Source organism: Palaemon carinicauda, chromosome 3, assembly GCF_036898095.1.
Source record: "Palaemon carinicauda isolate YSFRI2023 chromosome 3, ASM3689809v2, whole genome shotgun sequence".
Classification (NCBI taxonomy): Eukaryota; Metazoa; Arthropoda; class Malacostraca; order Decapoda; family Palaemonidae; genus Palaemon; species Palaemon carinicauda.
Window position 1 is genome coordinate 173905163 of NC_090727.1, and position 20444 is coordinate 173925606.

At 43.1% G+C, this 20444-nt stretch overlaps 1 protein-coding gene across 1 annotated transcript in view; it reads left to right on the plus strand.

Annotated features, from left to right (window-relative positions):
* The first annotated feature begins 575 nt into the window (after nucleotides 1-575).
* LOC137638785 (rab3 GTPase-activating protein non-catalytic subunit-like) overlaps nucleotides 576-20444 on the plus strand; it is a 111677-nt gene continuing 91808 nt past the window's right edge. The window contains exons 1-2 of the mRNA XM_068371153.1: nucleotides 576-770; nucleotides 19571-19658. Of these exons, the coding sequence (XP_068227254.1) occupies nucleotides 653-770; nucleotides 19571-19658 (206 nt within the window). The 5' untranslated portion in view covers nucleotides 576-652. The remainder of the gene's footprint in view (nucleotides 771-19570; nucleotides 19659-20444) is intronic.

The window sequence follows — 20444 nt, forward strand, 5'->3', positions numbered from 1 at the left end:
TTTTTATGAAAATTATACAAATACCTGTACCTACATTCACTTCAATTTGATTTAAATTTCTTTATGCCAAGGCACTGACGTACTTGTATAAAGATTTAACAAAATCACAAATGTGGTATGTGTTGCTTCCAAGTTCTAACTGAACTGTTATAAAGCCAAAATCAGTTTATCATACAATGAACTTTAATTTAGCCATTTGTTTTGCACGTGGTTGTAGAATAACTCCTGTAGCTATGCAAAATTTCCTTTGATTTTATTACAGTATTGACTATAATATAGCAAAGTAAAATAACTAAATAAAACTTCAGGTTAAAATGCCTGCAATCAATTTTCAAACAAGCAGAAATCATAATTGTAAGAGGTAAGACTTGTCTTAGGATGTTTACGGTTACTTTACTAAGTTTTAACTACTGTACTGTATATGCACTGTGTATAGATTTAGTTTCACTTTCCATTATTATTTATTATCGTACCTCATAAAGGGAAAACCTGAAGGAAACATATCTAGGATAGTGATATAATAAAAAAGGAATAGCAGCACCGTAATATGTTATGCTCTTCTTTCTTCACAGACTGGAATGAAGCATGGGGTGACTGGGAGGAGGGAGGGAAAGAAGACACTCTTACCGCTGGCGGGGACAGTGATGTAAGCATGAAATCTTCGTCCCCTCAACCGGAAACATCGTGGCTCTCAGAATCTGTTGTAGCAGCTTCTCCAACATCTGAACTCATGGCAGTTGGATATAAGAACCGTCTCGTTATTTTAACATGTAAGTTACAAATTCATGTTTTTTTTTTATTAGTATAGATAAGTAAAGTTTTCATTTTGTGGGGTTTCAGCAATGAATCATATGCCAGTATGAACTTGCATCAAATATTTGCTCTAATGCTTACCAGTCATAATCCTCTTATATATATTGTACTGAATCAGTCAATCCCATAAATATGAACAAAATGTATTCCAAGACTGGGTTCTTAAATCGAGAAGTTCTCAAGTTCACTATAATTAACTTAGGCATCCAGATCATAACTCTCAATCAATCCCCTAATCTTCATTGTTTTCAGTCAGCTTGTTTTTCTAGCACTAGTGATATATTCTGCATAGGCATAAGGAATTCCTACAGCTATTTTTGCATAATATGATTTCAAAAGAAGTTGAAACATTCTTTATTTATTGCCAGGACAGGTTCTGATCTCTGAAAGTTCATGTGTTAAGTGTTCCTATCTTGGAGATTCACTGTAAATGTATCATTGACGTGAGCTGGAAACAGTTGTGAACCTTGATAATAAGGTAGTAATTGTTGGCTTGTAGAGGAAGGGTGGGGTACAGTATAGCCATAACTTGTGATGTAAGCTTTTCACTTCATTTTCAGCTGTATTAGTGCATATTACTAACTTGATTGTTGGCCTCTGAATGACTGCTGGTTGCTGACATTGTTTTATTGTTTTTTAATGCTTTTTATTTCTCACAAGTTTATTAATAGTTTGTATAAGTCTTTTAGATTGTATATACAGTATTTTGCTGCTACATGAGTATTGTAAATAAAGTAGTGGAATTATGTAAAGAAGAACGGTGAAATTAACAGCAATAACACTTGCTATTGCTGTGTTCTTGCTCTTTTATTTTATATCTGCTCCAATGAAGTATAGATCTATTCCTATTTCTGGGGGTTTTGTTTTTTCAAATACTGCCAGCTGGGATGAGAGTTCACTCAAGTATTTCTCCAGTTTTTTTAAGTGGGCGAGCTGTTAACAGCTTGTCCACACTGTTGAATTTCAATTACCCTTTTTTCCTTTAGTTCCATCAAGTATTTGTGTATTTGTGGGTTCTTTCATACTAATCACATGTGTTCAGTGGCGTCCCGTGATCCTCGTTTATTGCCGTTAATCGAATTGGGTGATCCTTGTGCAACCCATTTTATTCTTCTTCCTGTAGTTCTCATGCTTTGCCACTCCTTCCAATCCGGTCAGGAGCCACCTCACCTGTGGGATTCACATGGGTTGTAAGGAATATTATGAAAATATACCAATTGCAGAGGTAAGGTTTCTAATCTATCTTCTCAAAGCACATTGTGCTGCTCTTGGCCCAAAAATACGTGGCTGCGTAGTTCACTAATCATGAGTCATTGCAGCAGGAAGGGCTTTCGAAGATAAGAGAAAAGGCCGCGGTTTATGAGCAATTTTTGGTTCTCGGCAGGAGTCTCCATTGAGTGTGGGGAATTCCAATTCTGCTCGCACTTCTCCCTCTAATCGTTTTTTTTTTCTGTCGACTCGTTCACCTTCTAGTTAATGATTTTTCCTATAGTTGCCATGGCTGAGTGGTTATAGAGCTAGTCTTTTGGATTCTGGGATCCTCAATGGCATAGGTGCAAACCTCTACCATGCTATATTAAGAGATACGTGATACTCTGGATCTTTTTTAGTAGCTGTTTGAAGTCAAACACTAGTCTTTTTCAATAAAACTTTTACAAAGATATTGTCACGTATTGATTGATATAAAAATCAGAATTTACCTTTTTCATGAATGCTAAGAATCATTCTCTTTCAGCTCCTTGTCAGGTACTTGTCAATGGTACTCAAGGTAGGCCTGGAGGAACAGGTCTGGGCAGATGCCTGACAATACTTTAACTACCTATCCCCTTTTGTGAACCCATAACAATGCCTAAGAACACCTCGGTGAGGATAGAGGGTTTTGGATTAATTGATAGACCTAAGATAGTTAGTCTTCAATCCTTAGCAGGGTAACTGGGAAGGTTATTCGTTTGGGTCTGTCCGGTTCATGTTGAGAGAATGAGGTTAGGAAGGTTTTTGAATTACTGTAGTTTATTCTTCAAGCTTACCAAAGGTCGAGTCCCCTTCTCCATTTAATCTTATTTCCCCTAAGGGATCTTCTCAGAAGTTTCCTTTCAGTCGCGTATTCGTTATGTTTTTGTTTATGCTCAAGAGACAATCTCTTTGATTAAATGTTCCGATAAAGTCTCTAATTTGGTTCACATTAGCTGAGCTGCAACCCTAGTTGGATAGGCAGAGTGGTTTAAGACCAAGGCTCCAACAAGAAATTTAGCTCAGTGAGGAAGGAAAATAAGCCTCAAGGGAAGCAATGAATAATTAATATAGATAATTTTAAGATTAGTGACAATGTCAAAATAGCTTGAGTTTTTGACAGATTGTTCAACAGAAAACTTTTGCTGCCACTTTGAAGTCTTGAGTTTCACCGATTCAACTGCCTGATTAGGAAGATCATTTCATAATTGGGTCATAGCTGGAAGAAATCTGTGTATTTTAGATTGTCAGAGGTCAAGCGCTTGACATGTGTCTTGCTCCCTCTTGGCGACAACATCACCAGCTACTTTTTGGTCCTTGCTTCTCGTTATCAGAAACAAGCAGCATTTGGGAGTGTTGGTTCTTGGAGTTGAAACAGATACTCATTCCTTATTCTTGAGTCGTCTCCTACCAGTTCCCCTTCCATTTGGCAACGGTTGCCTTGCGAGTTTGACAACACATGATTTGCTGGTTTGTGCTGCAGACTTGGGCTGTGTTGATATATCCCCATGTTTCCTGACGCTGAACTAAGTGGTCAGTCCAGGTGCTCACTTTGTGTTAATGAGTCGATTCCTACCATTGTTCCCTCTGCTTGGCAACAGTTGCCCTACAATAAGGCGATGTGTTATACCCCAGGTTTTCTGACACTGAACTAAGCGACCAGTTCAGATGCTCATTTCGTGAAATGAGTTGTTTCTTATCAATGTCCCTTCAGCTTGGTGACAGTTGCCTAACAACTGAAGCGATACTTGGTATGCTAGTTGGTGCTGGCAACTAGAGCTACGTCATCTTATCCCTCATTTTTCCTAACACCAAACTAAATGGTTATCTAATCACGCATTTAGGGCTAATGAGTTCTCTCTTTCCTGTTCCCCTTCCGCTTGTCTACAGTTCCCTTGCAAGTACAGTGAGCCCTCGCTACTTCGCGGTTCGACCATCGCGGATTCACCACTTCGCGGATTTTTTTCATAACCCATGTATATACATATATCGCGGATTTTCCGGAAATTTCGAAAATACCGCGATGTGACCGATGGTGCGAGATTGGAGAAAGTAAGGAAAATTGAATCATGATTGATTTTCAATATAAATGAAACTTTGAGGAGCAACAAAGATATCATTTGTTAGAGAGATAGAGAGAGGTAAGGAATGGGAGGTAGTGAAAAGTAGCCCACAGAGAGAGAGAGAGAGAGAGAGAGAGAGAGAGAGAGAGAGAGAGAGAGAGATAGAGGGGGGTTTAAATGTAATAACCAAAAAAATTTGATAGGTTATAACACATTGGTGCTTATGTAATATCAACTGTATACTGTAGACGGTTTGAATAAGTTAAGAAATTGTATAAACGATACTTTGTTAGTGTATTCGTACACACTCGAGCGGCAGCTAGATGTCAGCTGATCTAATCACAGCCAAAAGTAAAACAAAAAGAAGTCAACAATACTCGATTTTTAAAACACACCCGAAATTTAAAAACAAAAGTACACGCTTTCTTAATGTGCAATTAACTATTTAAAGAGTAGCAATTTTCTAGAATAAGATGATGTTTCCCAAAAAATAGTGGTTTGCTGATGAAATCGGATGCCGTATTTTTAGCTATGATTGAAATGAATGTAGACTCGGCATAATATTTTCGTTTCGTATTTAATTGACACTAAGAAAACTAATCTGTTTCTTCATCTAAATGTAAGTATTGTATAACATGGAGAGAGAGAGAGAGAGAGAGAGAGAGAGAGAGAGAGAGAGAGAGAGAGAGAGAGAGAGAGAGAGAGAGAGAGAGAAAATATCAGCTGTTGTAATCAAATGGCGTGTTTTTGTTTCGTGAGAATTTCATCGCCACGACTATTAAACTTAGCCGGTGAATATATAATAGCTGACGTCTCCGACGGCTCGACAGAATTCAAAAACTCACGAGCGATCGCCATGAAGGTAGCGGGTGTGCCCACCAGCGCCGACTATCGGCCAGATACCGCATATACATGTAAACAGCTCCAGTTCTTCTCTGTCGGTTTCATCGACAAGTCGATTCCACTCGCTATTATGACCTCGAGTTTTCTACCGAATTGGTGAAGTACTTGGTTTTGGTTTTATTGCTTTCGCCATGTTGGATTATTCAATACTATCCTCAAAAGAAATGCTTTTGAAAGGAGAGTAAAAATGTTTTGCCCTTGCTCTTTTATCTCTGGTTTTTTTCCATAGAGTAAAAATGGCCGACGCTTCCCTTAGTGTACGGAAGTGTGTTTTAGGCTTTTAGCAATTATCTTATCACGTTATAAATTGTTGTTGTTAATTATAGATTTTCCTCTATATATTTTATATCTCACCCGCCTTTATTAGGCCTCTTCGATTAGCTTTCCATTTATACTAAACATCAAGATAAATTTTAATGTTTTGTTTACATGCGGCCTTACCTATTCCTCCCCTAGTCCGAGAGTAGGCGGTCCTAAATTGGAAACCGAAGTTAAACAACGTTGAGCCCATTCAACTTTTATTTTCGTTTAGTTTAAATCATTTGCTCTGTAAGAGTTATTAAATGAATATTTTTTATTAGATATTTTATGAAAGATTTTCTTTGAATAGTCTTCGTGCTGTTTCAAAGATGAACTAACGTTTGGTTTATTTATGCTACGCAGTTTGCGCTCTATCGTTCCGATAGAGAAAGAGAGAACCACGGTTTCACTTTGCAGAAAGAGTAAATCGATTTTGACGTTTTGTTCATTCTTCTTTCAAACTGAAATGTTTTAAATACTAATTTAAAGGAACTTGTTAATTTTCAATTTCTTAGTCCTTTCAGTTTTTTCCTTTGGTCAAATATCCTGTTTATTGATGAAGGGTGAGTGGGCTTTTCTCTTCGGTGTGAAATCAAGAGAGAGAGACGGAGAGAGAGAGAGGAAGAGAGAATGTTCCGATCTTTATTCTCGTCCCAAGCGAGTAACGTTGTTCTCGAGTCAGTTTTTTACTCTCGTCCCAAGTCTCTGTACGGGGAGAAAGGATAAAACGTTTTTAGTTTTTATTCTTGTCCCAAGGCACTGTACGGTGAGAGATTAAAACGTAGTTTTTAATGAACTAGTGTTTAGTCTCCTCCCCAGTCACTGATCCTTTTATCTTTATATATTTCCGTTTTATTCGATATATATGTTTACTGATTTTTGCTTGTATTAATGTGCTTACATTATACGACTTATTTCGCAATTATAACCTTTTGATGTAGGGGAGAATTGCGTGCTTCAGGTAGAAATCAGTTTTATTCATGCCTAATGTGAAATTATTGAAAAATTCGATTTCAGTGAAGTAAGTGCAAAAACAGAAAATCGTAGTGATAAAGTGATAATTGCGCAAAGTGTTTTTTAGTGTTGCGACCGAGGGTTCGTCTGTTCGTGCTTGTCGTTCACCTAGTCCGATACCTCTTTCAGGCTCCCATGCTCCAGGGAGAAGTAATGTCGTAGGACTTATGGGGACGAGAGGCTTTAACCAACGAACAAACGTTCCCTCTATGGTATCGGGCGTGTCTAGCAAGATCGCCCCTACCATAAGACGAGCGAGGCTGTTTTTCTCCTCGTCATCCGAAGGCTTCTCGCAAAAGAAATCTTGGAGCAAAGTTTCTAGACCCTTAAAGCGGAAGTCAGTCCATTCAGGACAGGTCCAGCGTCCTGGCTGTAGCCATGGGGACAGCTCTGACCCTTTGCAGTCGTCGGAAGACGATTCGCCTATTAAATGCAAGCGTAACACGGGGTCCGAGGGTCGCGGTAAAGGCAATGTTTTGCCAACACAGACGATACCGTCGTCTCGGCCCGTCCCGACTCCTGTTGATCCTAAATGGGTTGTCCTGCAGGACATGCAGACTAAGCTTGCCTCCCTTATAGAGAAGTTTGACGTTGAGCAGGTTCACGATAAACCTTCGCTTTCGAGTCGCTGTTACACTAAACGAGACTCTGGCCGTCAGCCGCCCAAATGAGCATTTACTCGTCCGTTTGACGTTATGAAACGTGATGTCGGTAGTTTGTCACGTCAGTCACGTGACTTGCATCCTTACTCGCTGCAGTCCCGTGTTGACTTTCAGCCGCTGCCGCAGCCTCGTGTTGACGTTCAGCCGCTGCCGCAGTCTCGTGTTGACGTTCAGGACGCTCGCCAACCAGCTACAGTTGCCTTGTTTTGACGTTGAACGTCAAGCACCGCAGTCAAGAGTTGTTTTAACTGCTCTATCTAGGCAGTCAAGGCAGTCTCGACTTGACGTCGAGCGTCCTCCCGCACCTGTTGTTGTTGCTGGTCAGTCCTTTAAGCAGTTACATGACGTAGCGTCCTTGACTGCTACTGATGCTCCTTTGCGTGTGGACTCTGCTTGTCAAGCATTGCCACCACGGCAGGTCTCTCCCTGCTTGAGACTCGGCAATTGTCGGACGAGGTTCCTTCAGATGAGGAAGTTGCTGATCCCCCTCCTACTGATATTCCCTTGGGGACTGTCAGACGGAGAGGAGCCTAAAGCTGCTCAGCCCTCTATGGACTTTAAATAAATCATGCTGATTCTTAAGGATCTTTGTCCGGATTATTTTGTAACTGCTGCTCCTCGTTCGCCTAAACGTCAGAGTTTACACTAGGCCTAGCTACTTCGAAGCCGTTGTTTTCTAAGCTAGTGCTCTCTCGCTCTTCTAAGAGAGCTTTACGTTTGCTAGGCGACTGGTTGATCACCAGGAGGAGTTTGGGGGAGACAGCCTTTGCTTTCCCTCCTTTTAAACTGGCTTATAGAGCGAGCGTCTGGTATGACACGGGAGAAGTTCTCGGCTTGGGAGTTCCTGCCTCTGCCCAGATAGACTTCTCAAGCCTCATAGACTCTCCCTGGCGCCTGGCCATGAGACGCTCCAAGATTTTATGGTCGGCTTCAGAGCTAGACCATCTCCTGTTAGGAGTTTTTCGAGCGTTTGAAGTTTTGCTGTACAATTATGTCATGCATAAACAAGGCTATCAGGGATGGCTCCAATGATCTGACAGCCACGTTCTCTGCAGGAACAAGACTATCAGGGATGGCTCCAATGATCTGGCAGCCACGTTCACTGCAGGAGTACGTAAGATGCAAGTGCGCTCAATGTGTTCATTGTCAAGACAAACTTCACGATGAAGTCTACCTAGCTGTCTTGACAGCATTAATGGAAGGCGACTGGATGGTCTCTCTCGACCTTCAGGATGCATACTTCCACATCCCGATTCATCCAAACTTTCAACTACATCTGAGGTTTGTGGACGGGAAAGTAATGTACCACTGTCGAACACTGTACTCCGACCTCATTCCTGCTCCTCTTGTTTTTACAAGGCCATTGCAAAATGTAGCAAGCTTTCTACATTTTTTGAGGATTCAGAGCCTCCCTTTATTTTGACGACTGGCTAATCAGGGCGTTAGTCATTATATCGCTGTGTGGAGAGCCTCTAATGGACATTAGACCTAACCAAGGAGCTAGGTCTCATAGTGAACGTAGAGAAGTCGTAACTTACAGTATCCCATCCCAGACTATTTTTTTGGGGGGAATGGAGATACAGTGTCTGATTTTTCGACCCTTTTCGTCTCCCGCAAGATGGAACAAGCTCTGTTAAAGTCCTTCACTTGCAAGAGAAAAACAGTTGCTCTGTAAGAGTTTGAACTAGCCTCGTGGGAACTCTTTCATCGCTGGAGTAGTTCACTCTCTGGGGAGACTCAACCTATGCTCTTTCCTATTTCACCTAAACATTGGAACAAGGAGAAGGGCTTAGTGAGTATCTCTTTCCCAATCTCCAACTCAGTCTAGACATGTCTGACTTGGTGGAACAGCAACATCAGACTTCGAGAAGGTCTTTCTCTTGCGATCAAGAACCCAAACCATGTGTTGTTTTCAGATGCAGCGGATTTGGGTTAGGGAGCTCCACTGGACAGTCTGGAAGGCTCGGTTCTTTGATCCACGGATCAGAAGGAACTCCTTTTAAGGCAGTAACATCTCTCCTTTGGCGAGATTTGTGCAGAAATGAATGTCTTGGCGGACGGCCTCAGCAGAAGAGGACAAGTCTTCTCCATGGAGTGGACGTTGCATAAGACTGTGTGCGAGAAGCTATGGATGACATGGGGTCTACCCACCATAGATCTTTTTGCTACTCTCTCTGACAAAGAGGCTCTCGACTTACTGCTTTCCAGATCCAGAGGCAGCTCACATAGACGCTTTCCTGCTGGACTGGTCTCACCTGGACGTTTATGCCTTTCCACCTTTCAAGATCCTAGACAAGGTGCTGCAGAAGTTCACCTCTCACGAAGGGACCAGGTTGACATTGGTTGCTCCACTCTGGCCCGCGAGAGAGTGAGTAACAGAGGTACTTCAATGGCTGGTAGACGTTCCAAGGAGTCTACCTTTAAGGATGGATCTCTTACGGCAGCCACGTAAGGAGTCTTCATCAAAGCCTCCCCGCGCTTCGTCTGACTGCCTTCAGACTATCGAAAGACTCTCAAGAGCTAGAGGATTTTCGAAGGAGGCAGCCAGAACGATTGCGAGAGCTAGGAGAGCATCTACCATCAAGGTCTATCAGTCGAAGTGGGAAGTCTTTAGAGACTGGTGCAAGTCATCATCCATTTCCTCTTCCAGTACCTCTGTAGCCCAAATTGCAGACTTTCTCCTACATCTGAGAAATGTTCGCTCCCTCTCAGCGCCCACTATTAAGGGCTACAGGAGCATGTTGGCGTCTGTGTTCAGACATAGAGGCTTAGATCTGTCCAATAATCAAGATTTCCCTTAAGTCCTTCGAGACCTCTAAGGAGCGTCGTATGGCAACTCCTGGATGGAACTTAGACGTGGTCCTAAGGTTCCTAATGTCCGACAGGTGTGAGCCATTACATTCAGCCTCCCTGAAGGATCTCACCCTCAAGACGCTTTTCTTAGTGTGCTTGGCTTCGGCTAAAAGGGTCAGTGAGATCCATGCCTTCAGTAGGAACATCGGCTTTTCTACAGATAAAGCCACATGTTCACTTCAGGTTGGTTTTCTTGGCCAAAAATGAACTGCCTTCTCGTCCTTGGCCTAAGTCATTTGATATACCTTGCCTGTCAGAGATCGTAGGCAACGAGCTTGAAAGAGTGCTGTGTCCAGTTAGAGCTCTGAAGTTTTATTTAGCTCGGACTAAATCCTTACGAGGTGGATCTAAGGCTTTGTGGTGCTCAGTTAAGAAGCCTTCATTGCCTATGTCAAAGAATGCTTTGTCATATTTTATTAGATTTTTAATCCGAGAGGCTCATTCTCACTTGAGTGAAAAAGAGCGTTGCTTGCTTAAGGTTAAGATGCACGAAGTAAGAGCTATAGCAACTTCTGTGGCCTTTAAGCAAAACAGATCTCTGCGAAGTATTATGGACGCGACCGTTTGGAGAAGCAAGTCGGTATTCGCGTCATTTTACTTAAAAGATGTCCAGACTCTTTATGAGGACTGCTACATACTGGGTCCATTCGTTACAGCGAGTGCAGTAGTGGGTAAGGGTTCTACCACTACATTCCCTTAATTCCAATATCCTTTTAATCTTCTCTTGAAATGTTTTTTAATTGGGTTGTACGGAAGGCTAAGAAGCCTTTCGCATCCTTTTTGATTTGGCGGGTGGTCAAATGTCATTTCTTGAGAGCGCCCAGATTAAGGGTTTTGATGAGGTCCTGTTGTATGGGTTGTCGCCCTAGATACTTCAGCTCCTGGGAGTCTTTCAGCATCCTAAGAGGATGGCTGGGCTTCGTGAGGAAAGCGGACTAACAAGGCAGAGTAATCGTTAGAGTCAGCTTCCTTACCAGGTACCTATATTTATTTAGGTTCGGTTATGATATAACTGTCAAAAACTCTAAGCATATACGCCGTAAACTGTATTAATACTGGTCTCTACCCACCACCATGGGTGTGAATCAGCTATTATATATTCACCGGCTAAGTTTAATATTTAAAAATGATATTTTGATTATAAAATAAATTTTTGAATATACTTACCCGGTGAATATATAAATTAAAGGCCCCCCTTCCTCCCCGATAGAGACCCAGCGGGATGAGAAGAACTGGGGCTGTTTACATGTATATGCGGTATCTGGCCGATAGTCGGCGCTGGTGGGCACACCCGCTACCTTCATGACGATCGCTCGCGAGTTTTTGAATTCTGTCGAGCCGTCGGAGACGTCAGCTATTATATATTCACCGGGTAAGTATATTCAAAAATTTATTTTATAATCAAAATATCATATTTGTAATCTATTTTATATGAAATGGGGCTTTTTTTTTTGTTTAAAATTTACATTTACGTATGTAAAACAACTCTCTCTCTCTCTCTCTCTCTCTCTCTCTCTCTCTCTCTCTCTCTCTCTCTCTCTCTCTCTCTCTCTCTCTCTCTCTCTCTCGTAAATTGTTTTCCTGCTTTGCTACGTATGTATGATTTTATATAGATACGGTAAATAATATTTGTAATAACATATTTTATAAAAGCTTTTACTGTAATATCATTTTTTCAATATTTAACTTAGCCGGTGATTATAATAGCAGCAACTCAGTTGCTCGACAGAAAACTCTAAGGTAAAACTCGCCAGCGATCGCTACACAGGTTGCGGGTGTGCCCAACAGCGCCATCTGTCGTCCAGATACCCAGTACTCAATGTAAACAAAGACTCAATTTTCTCTCTGTCGTGCTACCGACAAGACGTACTTACTCGCTGTTGCTAAACTGGATTTGTTTTCACAACTAATTGGTGAAGTACATTATTCTAGTTTTGAGCTTTCGCTGTGCAGGCTTTCTCTTCACAAATCCTTGAACTCTTTTTGATTACGGATTCTTTGTTGATGACTTTTTGATAGTTTTTGAATTCCCCTTTGAACAATTCAAAATGGCTGACCCTTCACAAGTCCCAAAATTTAGGAAGTGCAATGCTAGGGACTGTTCAAGGCGTCTTCCGAAGGCCTCTATCGACCCTCACACTGTTTGTTCCAATTGTCGGGATAAAACCTGTCAATTGGAAGATCGATGTGAGGAGTGCGTTGGGCTTTCGGCATTCGATTTTATCGAATTCCAAAAGTATACACGTAGGCTAGAGAGAGATAGAGTTAGGAGAAGTTCCTCTCGTTCTATTGACATTTCCTCTCCTCATGCCCCACAACCTATTCCTTCCCCTGTAGTGGTTGCTCCTAATCCCCCTTCTGGCACTCAGGAACCTTCGATGGCTGATATGATGCGTGCCATCCAAGCTCTGGGTGAGAGAGTTGAGTCCCTGGCTAGTGACCGTAATCAGCTCATGGCGGATGTGAAGGAGCTGAAGTGTAAAAGTGCAGTGGGAAGTGTTAAAGTGAGTGATAGTGTTGTGGATAGTGTTGCGCTTGAGGGTTCGTCTGTTCGTGCCTGTCGTCCTCCTAGTCCGGGTCCTCTTGCAAGCTCCCAAGTCCAGGGGAGAAGCAATGTCGTACGACAAATGGGTTCGAGAGGCTTTAATCAGCGAACAGACGTTCCCTCCGTGGTATCGGGCGTATCTACCCAAGATCGCCCCTGCCTAACAAAGACGAGAGAGCCCATTTATACCTCGTCTTCGGAAGGTGTTTCGCGCAAGAAACCATGGACCAAGGTCTCACGACCGTTAAAGCGCAAGTCGGTCCCTTCCGCACAAGTCCATCGGCCCAGCTGTAGCCACTGGGTCAGTTCGGACTCGCTGCAGTCATCCGGTGACTGCTCACCTCCTAAGAGAGGCAAAGCGGTACCGCTTCAGACAGTTACACCGTCTGTCGCCGCACCTGCTCCTGTAGACCCTAAGTGGTCTTTACTGCAAGACATGCAGTCTCAACTAACGTCGCTTATGCAGGACTTTCGTGCGGAGAAGGTTGCTGCCGCACCAGCTAGTGCAGCTCCTTGCCTACAACCACCCACACGATCGGTTGTGCGTCCTGGGGACGCTGAGGTAACCTTCTCACGCACTCCAGTTGAGAGAGTTCCGCCACCCATGCGTTCCAGTGTGATCTGCCAGCCGCATGTTGACGTTCAGCGACGCACGGAGGTATCCGTTGACGTTCGTGAGGTTCAACAACCGTCAGAGTTGTTTTGTTTTGACGCGGTGCGTCAACCTCCGCAACCCAGTGTGGTTGCCACTGCTCACCCACATCAGTCTAGACAGTCTGGAGTAGACGCTGTGCGTCCCCGCGCTGCTATGGTTGTTGCCAGCTCACAGACTGGGCAGCAGTTCCATGACGTTGCGTCCGGCTCAGTCACGCATGCACCCGTGCGACCGGACTCAGCCAACCAGCCGTTACCCACTCCGTTGCCGTTCCCTCATCAGTTATCGGATGAGGGACTTTCTGATGATGATGGTGCTGCACACGTAGATGAACCGCATTCAGAACTGGACGAGCCTAAGTCTACGCAACCCTCTTTGGACTTTAGGAAAGTTTTGGCCCTGTTCAAAGAGATGTTTCCGGACCAGTTTGTGTCTGTGGCTCCGCGTTCGCCTCCGTCAGAGTTTGTGTTAGGCATGCCGTCAACCACTCCTGCCTTTACTAGACTCGTCCTCGCACGCTCGTCCAAGAGAGCTTTGCGGGTGATAGGAGAATGGCTGCAGTCCAAAAAGAGTTTAGGGAAGACAGCTTTTACGTTTCCCCCTGCTAGACTCTCTTCTAGATCGAGCGTCTGGTATGCCACGGGAGAAGTTCTCGGCTTGGGAGTTCCTGCCTCTGCCCAGGGCGACTTCTCAAGTCTTGTAGACTCTCCCCGCCGCCTAGCCATGAGACGCTCAAAGATATGTTGGTCATCTTCGAACCTGGACCACCTTTTGAAAGGGATATTTAGAGCCTTCGAGGTTTTTAACTTCTTAGACTGGTGTCTAGGAGCTCTAAGCAGAAAGATCTCTCCGACGGAGAAGGAGACTTCCTTGCTCATTATGTCCTGCATGGACAAGGCCGTACGTGATGGGTCTAATGAGCTTGCTGCATCTTTTGTGTCCGGAGTCCTTAAGAAGCGTGAAAACCTGTGTTCATTCCTTTCAGCTGGAGTTACACCATGCCAGAGATCCGAACTTCTGTTTGCTCCTCTTTCTAAGTGCCTTTTTCCAGAGGACCTGATTAAGGAAATTGCCGCCTCTTTGATACAGAAGGATACTCACGATCTTGTTGCGTCCTCTGCTCGCAAAGCCACCCCTTTGCCTACCTTGTCAGCTAGACCAAGGATGGACACTCCAGCGTCCCGTTTTATTCCGCCCTTTCGTGGCAGAGCCTCCAGCAGAGGAGGTGCTCGTGCCGAAGGGAGACTTGGAAAGAAGAAAGGAACCAAGTCCTTTAAGGGCAGAGTCTGACTGCCAACTTCTTCAGACAGCAGTGGGAGCCAGACTCAAGAACTTCTGGCAGACCTGGGAAAAGAGAGGCGCAGATGCACAATCTGTGAAGTTGCTCAGAGAGAGGTACAAGATCCCTTTTGTACGAAAACCCCCTCTAGCAACGTCTCCCATCGATCTCTCTCCCAGGTACAGAGAGGAAGACAAGAGACGAGCATTGAAACAGGAAGTGTCTCTCTTACTAGAGAAGGGAGCGGTAGTCAAAGTCCTGGACCATCAAACCCCGGGATTCTACAACCGTCTCTTCTTGGTGTCCAAGAAGACAGGAGGGTGGAGGCCGGTGCTAGACGTCAGTGCGCTGAATGTCTTTGTCACAAAGCAGACGTTCTCCATGGAGACCACAAAGTCGGTTCTAGCAGCGGTCAGAAGGGAAGACTGGATGGTCTCGTTAGACCTAAGGGACGCCTACTTCCACGTCCCCATCCACCCGGACTCCCAACCTTTTCTGAGATTCGTTTTCGGAAAGGTTGTCTACCAGTTTCAAGCCCTGTGCTTTGGCCTAAGCACAGCTCCTCTTGTGTTTACGAGGCTGATGAGGAATGTAGCCAAATTCCTTCATTTAGCGGACATCCGAGCCTCCCTCTATTTGGACGACTGGCTTCTCAGAGCTTCTTCCAGTCGTCGCTGTCTGAAGGATCTAAAGTGGACTCTAGATCTGACCAAGGAATTCGGTCTCCTTGTCAATATGGAAAAGTCACAAGTGGTCCCATCCCAAACTATTGTGTATTTAGGGATGGAGATTCACAGTCTAGCTTTTCGGGCTTTTCCGTCGGCCCCCAGAACAAGCCAAGCCCAGTTATGCATCCAGAACATGCTGAAGAAGGAACGATGTTCAGTCAGGAAGTGGATGAGTCTGATAGGAACGCTATCATCCCTGGAACAGTTCGTATCATTAGGAAGACTACACCTCCGTCCTCTTCAATATCACCTAGCATTTCACTGGAAAAAGGACAAGACGCTAGAAGCGGTCTCGATCCCCATTTCCGAGAAGATGAAGTCTTGCCTGACATGGTGGAAGGACATTATCAGCCTCAGAGAGGGCCTGCCCCTGGCTGTTCAGACTCCCAACCACGTTCTCTTCTCGGACGCATCGGACGTAGGCTGGGGCGCGACATTAGACGGTCGGGAATGCTCGGGAATATGGAACTCGAGTCAAAGGACAATGCATATCAACTGCTGAGCTACTGGCAGTACATCTGGCCTTGAAAAGCTTCAGGTCTCTCCTTCAAGGCAAAGTGGTGGAGGTGAACTCGGACAACACCACGGCTTTGGCGTACATCTCCAAGCAAGGAGGGACCCACTCACTGACGTTGTACGAGATCGCAAGGGACCTCCTCACCTGGTCAAAAGGTCTAAACATATCGCTAGTAACGAGGTTCATCCAAGGCAACTTGAATGTCATGGCAGATTGTCTCAGTCGGAAGGGACAAATAATTCCAACAGAATGGACCCTCCACAAGGATGTATGCAAGAAACTTTGGGCCACCTGGGGCCAGCCGACCATAGATCTCTTCGCAACCTCGATGACCAAGAGGCTCCCAATATATTGCTCACCAATCCCGGACCCAGCAGCAGTTCATATAGATGCCTTTCTCCTAGATTGGTCACATCTAGATCTATATGCATTCCCTCCGTTCAAGATTGTCAACAAGGTACTGCAGAAGTTCGCCTCTCACGAAGGGACAAGGTTGACGCTAGTTGCTCCCCTCTGGCCCGCGAGAGAATGGTTCACCGAGGTACTTCGATGGCTAGTAGACGTTCCCAGAACTCTTCCTCTAAGGGTGGACCTTCTACGTCAGCCACACGTAAAGAAGGTACACCAAGGCCTCCACGCTCTTCGTCTGACTGCCTTCAGACTATCGAAAGACACTCGAGAGCTAGAGGCTTTTCGAAGGAGGCAGCCAGAGCGATCGCTAGAGCAAGGAGAACATCCACCCTTAGAGTCTACCAATCGAAGTGGGAAGTCTTCCGAAACTGGTGCAAGTCAGTATCTGTATCCTCGACCAGTACCTCTGTAACTCAAATAGCTGACTTCCTCTTATACCTGAGGAAAGAATGATCTCTTTCAGCTCCCACTATCAAGGGTTACAGAAGCATGTTGGCATCAGTCTTCCGTCACAGGGGCTTAGATCTTTCCAACAATAAAGATCTACAGGACCTCCTTAAGTCTTTTGAGACCACGAAGGAGCGTCGTTTGGTTACACCTGGTTGGAATTTAGACGTAGTACTAAGATTCCTCATGTCAGACAGGTTCGAGCCGTTACAATCAGCCTCCCTGAAAGATCTCACCTTAAAAACTCTTTTCCTGGTATGCTTAGCCACAGCTAAAAGAGTCAGTGAGATTCATGCCTTCAGCAAGAACATCGGATTTTCATCTGAAACGGCTACATGTTCTCTACAACTTGGTTTTCTAGCCAAAAACGAGCTGCCTTCTCGACCTTGGCCGAAATCGTTCGATATTCCAAGCTTATCGAATATGGTTGGAAATGAACCAGAAAGAGTCTTATGCCCTGTGAGAGCTCTTAAGTTCTATTTAAAACGAACTAAACCTTTACGAGGCCTGTCTGAAGCTTTATGGTGTTCAGTTAAGAAACCATCTTTGCCTATGTCAAAGAATGCTTTATCCTATTTTATCAGACTGTTAATACGAGAAGCTCATTCCCATCTGAGTGAGGAAGACCAAGCTTTGCTGAAGGTAAGGACACACGAAGTTAGAGCTGTCGCAACTTCCGTGGCCTTTAAACAAAATAGATCTCTGCGAAGTATAATGGACGCAACCTATTGGAGAAGCAAGTCAGTGTTCGCGTCTTTTTATCTTAAGGATGTCCAGTCTCTTTACGAGGACTGCTACACTCTGGGACCATTCGTAGCAGCGAGTGCAGTAGTGGGTGAGGGCTCAACCACTACAATTCCCTAATTCCATAACCTTTTTAATCTTTCTCTTGAAATGTTTTTATTGTTGTTTTTGGGTTGTCCGGAAGGCTAAGAAGCCTTTCGCATCCTGGTTGATTTGGCGGGTGGTCAAAGTCATTTCTTGAGAAGCGCCTAGATTAGGGGTTTTGATGAGGTCCTGTTGTATGGGTTGCAACCCTTGATACTTCAGATCCTAGGGGTCGATCAGCATCCTAAGAGGATCGCGAGGCTCCGTAAGGAAGACGTACTTAAAAAGGCAGAGTAATTGTTCAAGTCGACTTCCTTACCAGGTACCTATTTATTTTGTTTTTGTTATTTTGATAACTTCTAAAATGAAATAAAAACTCTTAGCTCATAATAATGTAAACATATATTGCTGGTCTCTACCCACCCCCCTGGGTGTGAATCAGCTATTATAATCACCGGCTAAGTTAAATATTGAAAAATGTTATTTTTATAATAAAATAAATTTTTGAATATACTTACCCGGTGATTATAAATTAAAGGACCCTCCCTTCCTCCCCAATAGAGACGCAGTGGAACGAGGAGAAAATTGAGTCTTTGTTTACATTGAGTACTGGGTATCTGGACGACAGATGGCGCTGTTGGGCACACCCGCAACCTGTGTAGCGATCGCTGGCGAGTTTTACCTTAGAGTTTTCTGTCGAGCAACAGAGTTGCAGCTATTATAATCACCGGGTAAGTATATTCAAAAATTTATTTTATTATAAAAATAACATATTTATCACTTTCATCATGCGCGTTAAATACCTTCGTTTGTTTGCTGAGCGTACTTTATGACGCCGTCGTTTCAGGCGGCGTCATAAAGAAAAACATTTCATTTGGAAGTCCTAAGAAAAATTAAGTAAAACATTGGTAATAACAAAATCAACATACTGTACTGAATAATCAATATAATCGATGCAAAAAGTAACCTATACACAGATGTGTAAATGTGTTTGTTTCTTCATTATGATCAGAGATAAACGTAAACAAAACATTGGTTGCCATTTTTTATTGTGCTTTTTAGCGTGTTTAGGAAACGCATGATATAAAGTCGCCTTTAATATTTGTGCCTGTTTTAGTTTAGGGTACTGTAGTACATGCATTAAGTGTTCTGTACATTAAAGGGTAGTTTGTTAACAGTACTACGTACAAGGGAAGGTTTTAAAAGTCTGAATATACATGTTAAATAAATAGGTAAATATGGTGTCACTACTTCGCTGATTTTCACCTATCGCGGTCGGGTCTGGAACCTATCTACCGCGATAAACGAGGGTTCACTGTACTGTAAAGCTACACAGGCTTTGCTGCTCTGTCCTGGTGACTTGTGAAATTGCAGGGTCTTCTTGGTCACTCCCTTTAGTCGCCAGTCAGGGATTTGTCATTTCGTTGTCCTTCCGTCTACGTCTATGCTCTATGAGCTACAGGCTGTCTTTTTAGGCCCCTAACATGTATGAAGCAGTTATGAATCTAAAATAACTGGTTTATTTCGCTGCTTGGGTTCTGATATTGATAAACCTAGAGCTCAAGGGTATGTTTTCCTAACAAGAAACTTTGTGCCTGCAATAGCAAGTTGTATGCATTTATCCGTACGCTATCAGGCCTTCAGGTTTTAAGAGTCCCTCTACACCTTCTATAACACATTTCCTTTCATTCTACTCTCTCTGTAATATCCCTCGACGCACCTTCGTCAACGGTAGCCACTACTGCTTCCTTTTAGAGCCAGAGTCTTTGCCACAAGGCAAGAGAAAGTTTTTGGAGGATTTGGCATTTACATACGAATCTCTCTCTTGGTAAAAGTAGCTTTTTCCCTCTTACGGACGAGTCTCCTTATTTAAGGGTAAAGGTTTGTATTCGTGTTGGAACAAATCAAATGTTAAAAGTAATTTGTATTTTCCTTGACTATACAAACTTGAGTCCTTTAAGTTAACCTCTGCCATTACATCTTATGAAAGTCCAGATGCACTCAAAGTGACTGTTCAGTGTACCGAGAAGGGAGCTAGCCTTCCCCGCCACTGGCTGGTAATTACTCACTATAGCTGAAATCTTGAAACAAGTTTTAACTGCCGAGTTCCAGCTGCGCTTTAATCAAACTCCTAATTAAAGAACACTACTTTGTAGTTAAGAAAAATACAAATAACTTTTAAGATTTATTATTTTGGGTATAATTCTGACTCGTGTACTAATTACTGATTGAATTAAATTTTCATGTTATGGACCTCATAATTTACAATATAGTATGCTCTGTTATTTTTAATCCAATTAGCCTTTTGTTTTGCTCATACAGGTCGCTGGGAGAGTGCCAGTATAAGTGATGATGAAAGTAAAATGCGATTAGTAAATACTTGGCGTGGCACTGTTGGTTTCACTCCAAGGTATGTCTCATTCTTATGCCCAATAGTATACTGTAACTATTTGAAGAGAGAACACTATTTTGCATTTTCCTGTACAGTACTGTCTTTTTATCTTCTGCCTCAATAATTTTATAGAAAATAATACAATTGCATTTTTTACTACAGCCATAAGAGATGATATTTAACTTATGAACTTTTTCCATGTAATATCCATAAGAAAAATTTGATTTTGTAATATTTGATTTCATGAAAGCTTATTCTTGCTCTGCTTTGATGTTTAAAACTTTCATATAAATTCTACTGCATTTCATTATTCTTCATCCGTAACAGATGTGTATATTAAGTGCTCTTTACTGTTTTATGTATCAATTCCCATCATTACTTTAAAGTTGGAACAAATATTGAATTTCTTTCACATTTTGGGTATCATTCTGTAGTTATTATTTTTTTTTATCCTTCTTAGGGGGCAGTGCCATCAGTGCACCTCAAGTGGTGCATTGTAGGTATTACTTAAAGGCCTTTTCAGCATTCCTTTGGCCACTAGCTGGATTAACTTTTTAGCCTTTTACTATACCTATGTTCCTGCTTTCTTTCTTCCATTTAGCTGTCTAAACTTTTAAGTTTTCCTTCATAGCTGGGGAGCTTTTTCCCCTGTTGAACTTGGTTGCTGAATGGTCTGCCAGACCCCAGTGTTTGGCATTCTAGTCCAAATTCATAAAATTCAAACCAATCATATTTTTATTACAATGTAGATTAACTTTAAACATTGCTCCAGTAGGTTTGTGCATGTGTAGATCTAGTATGTTA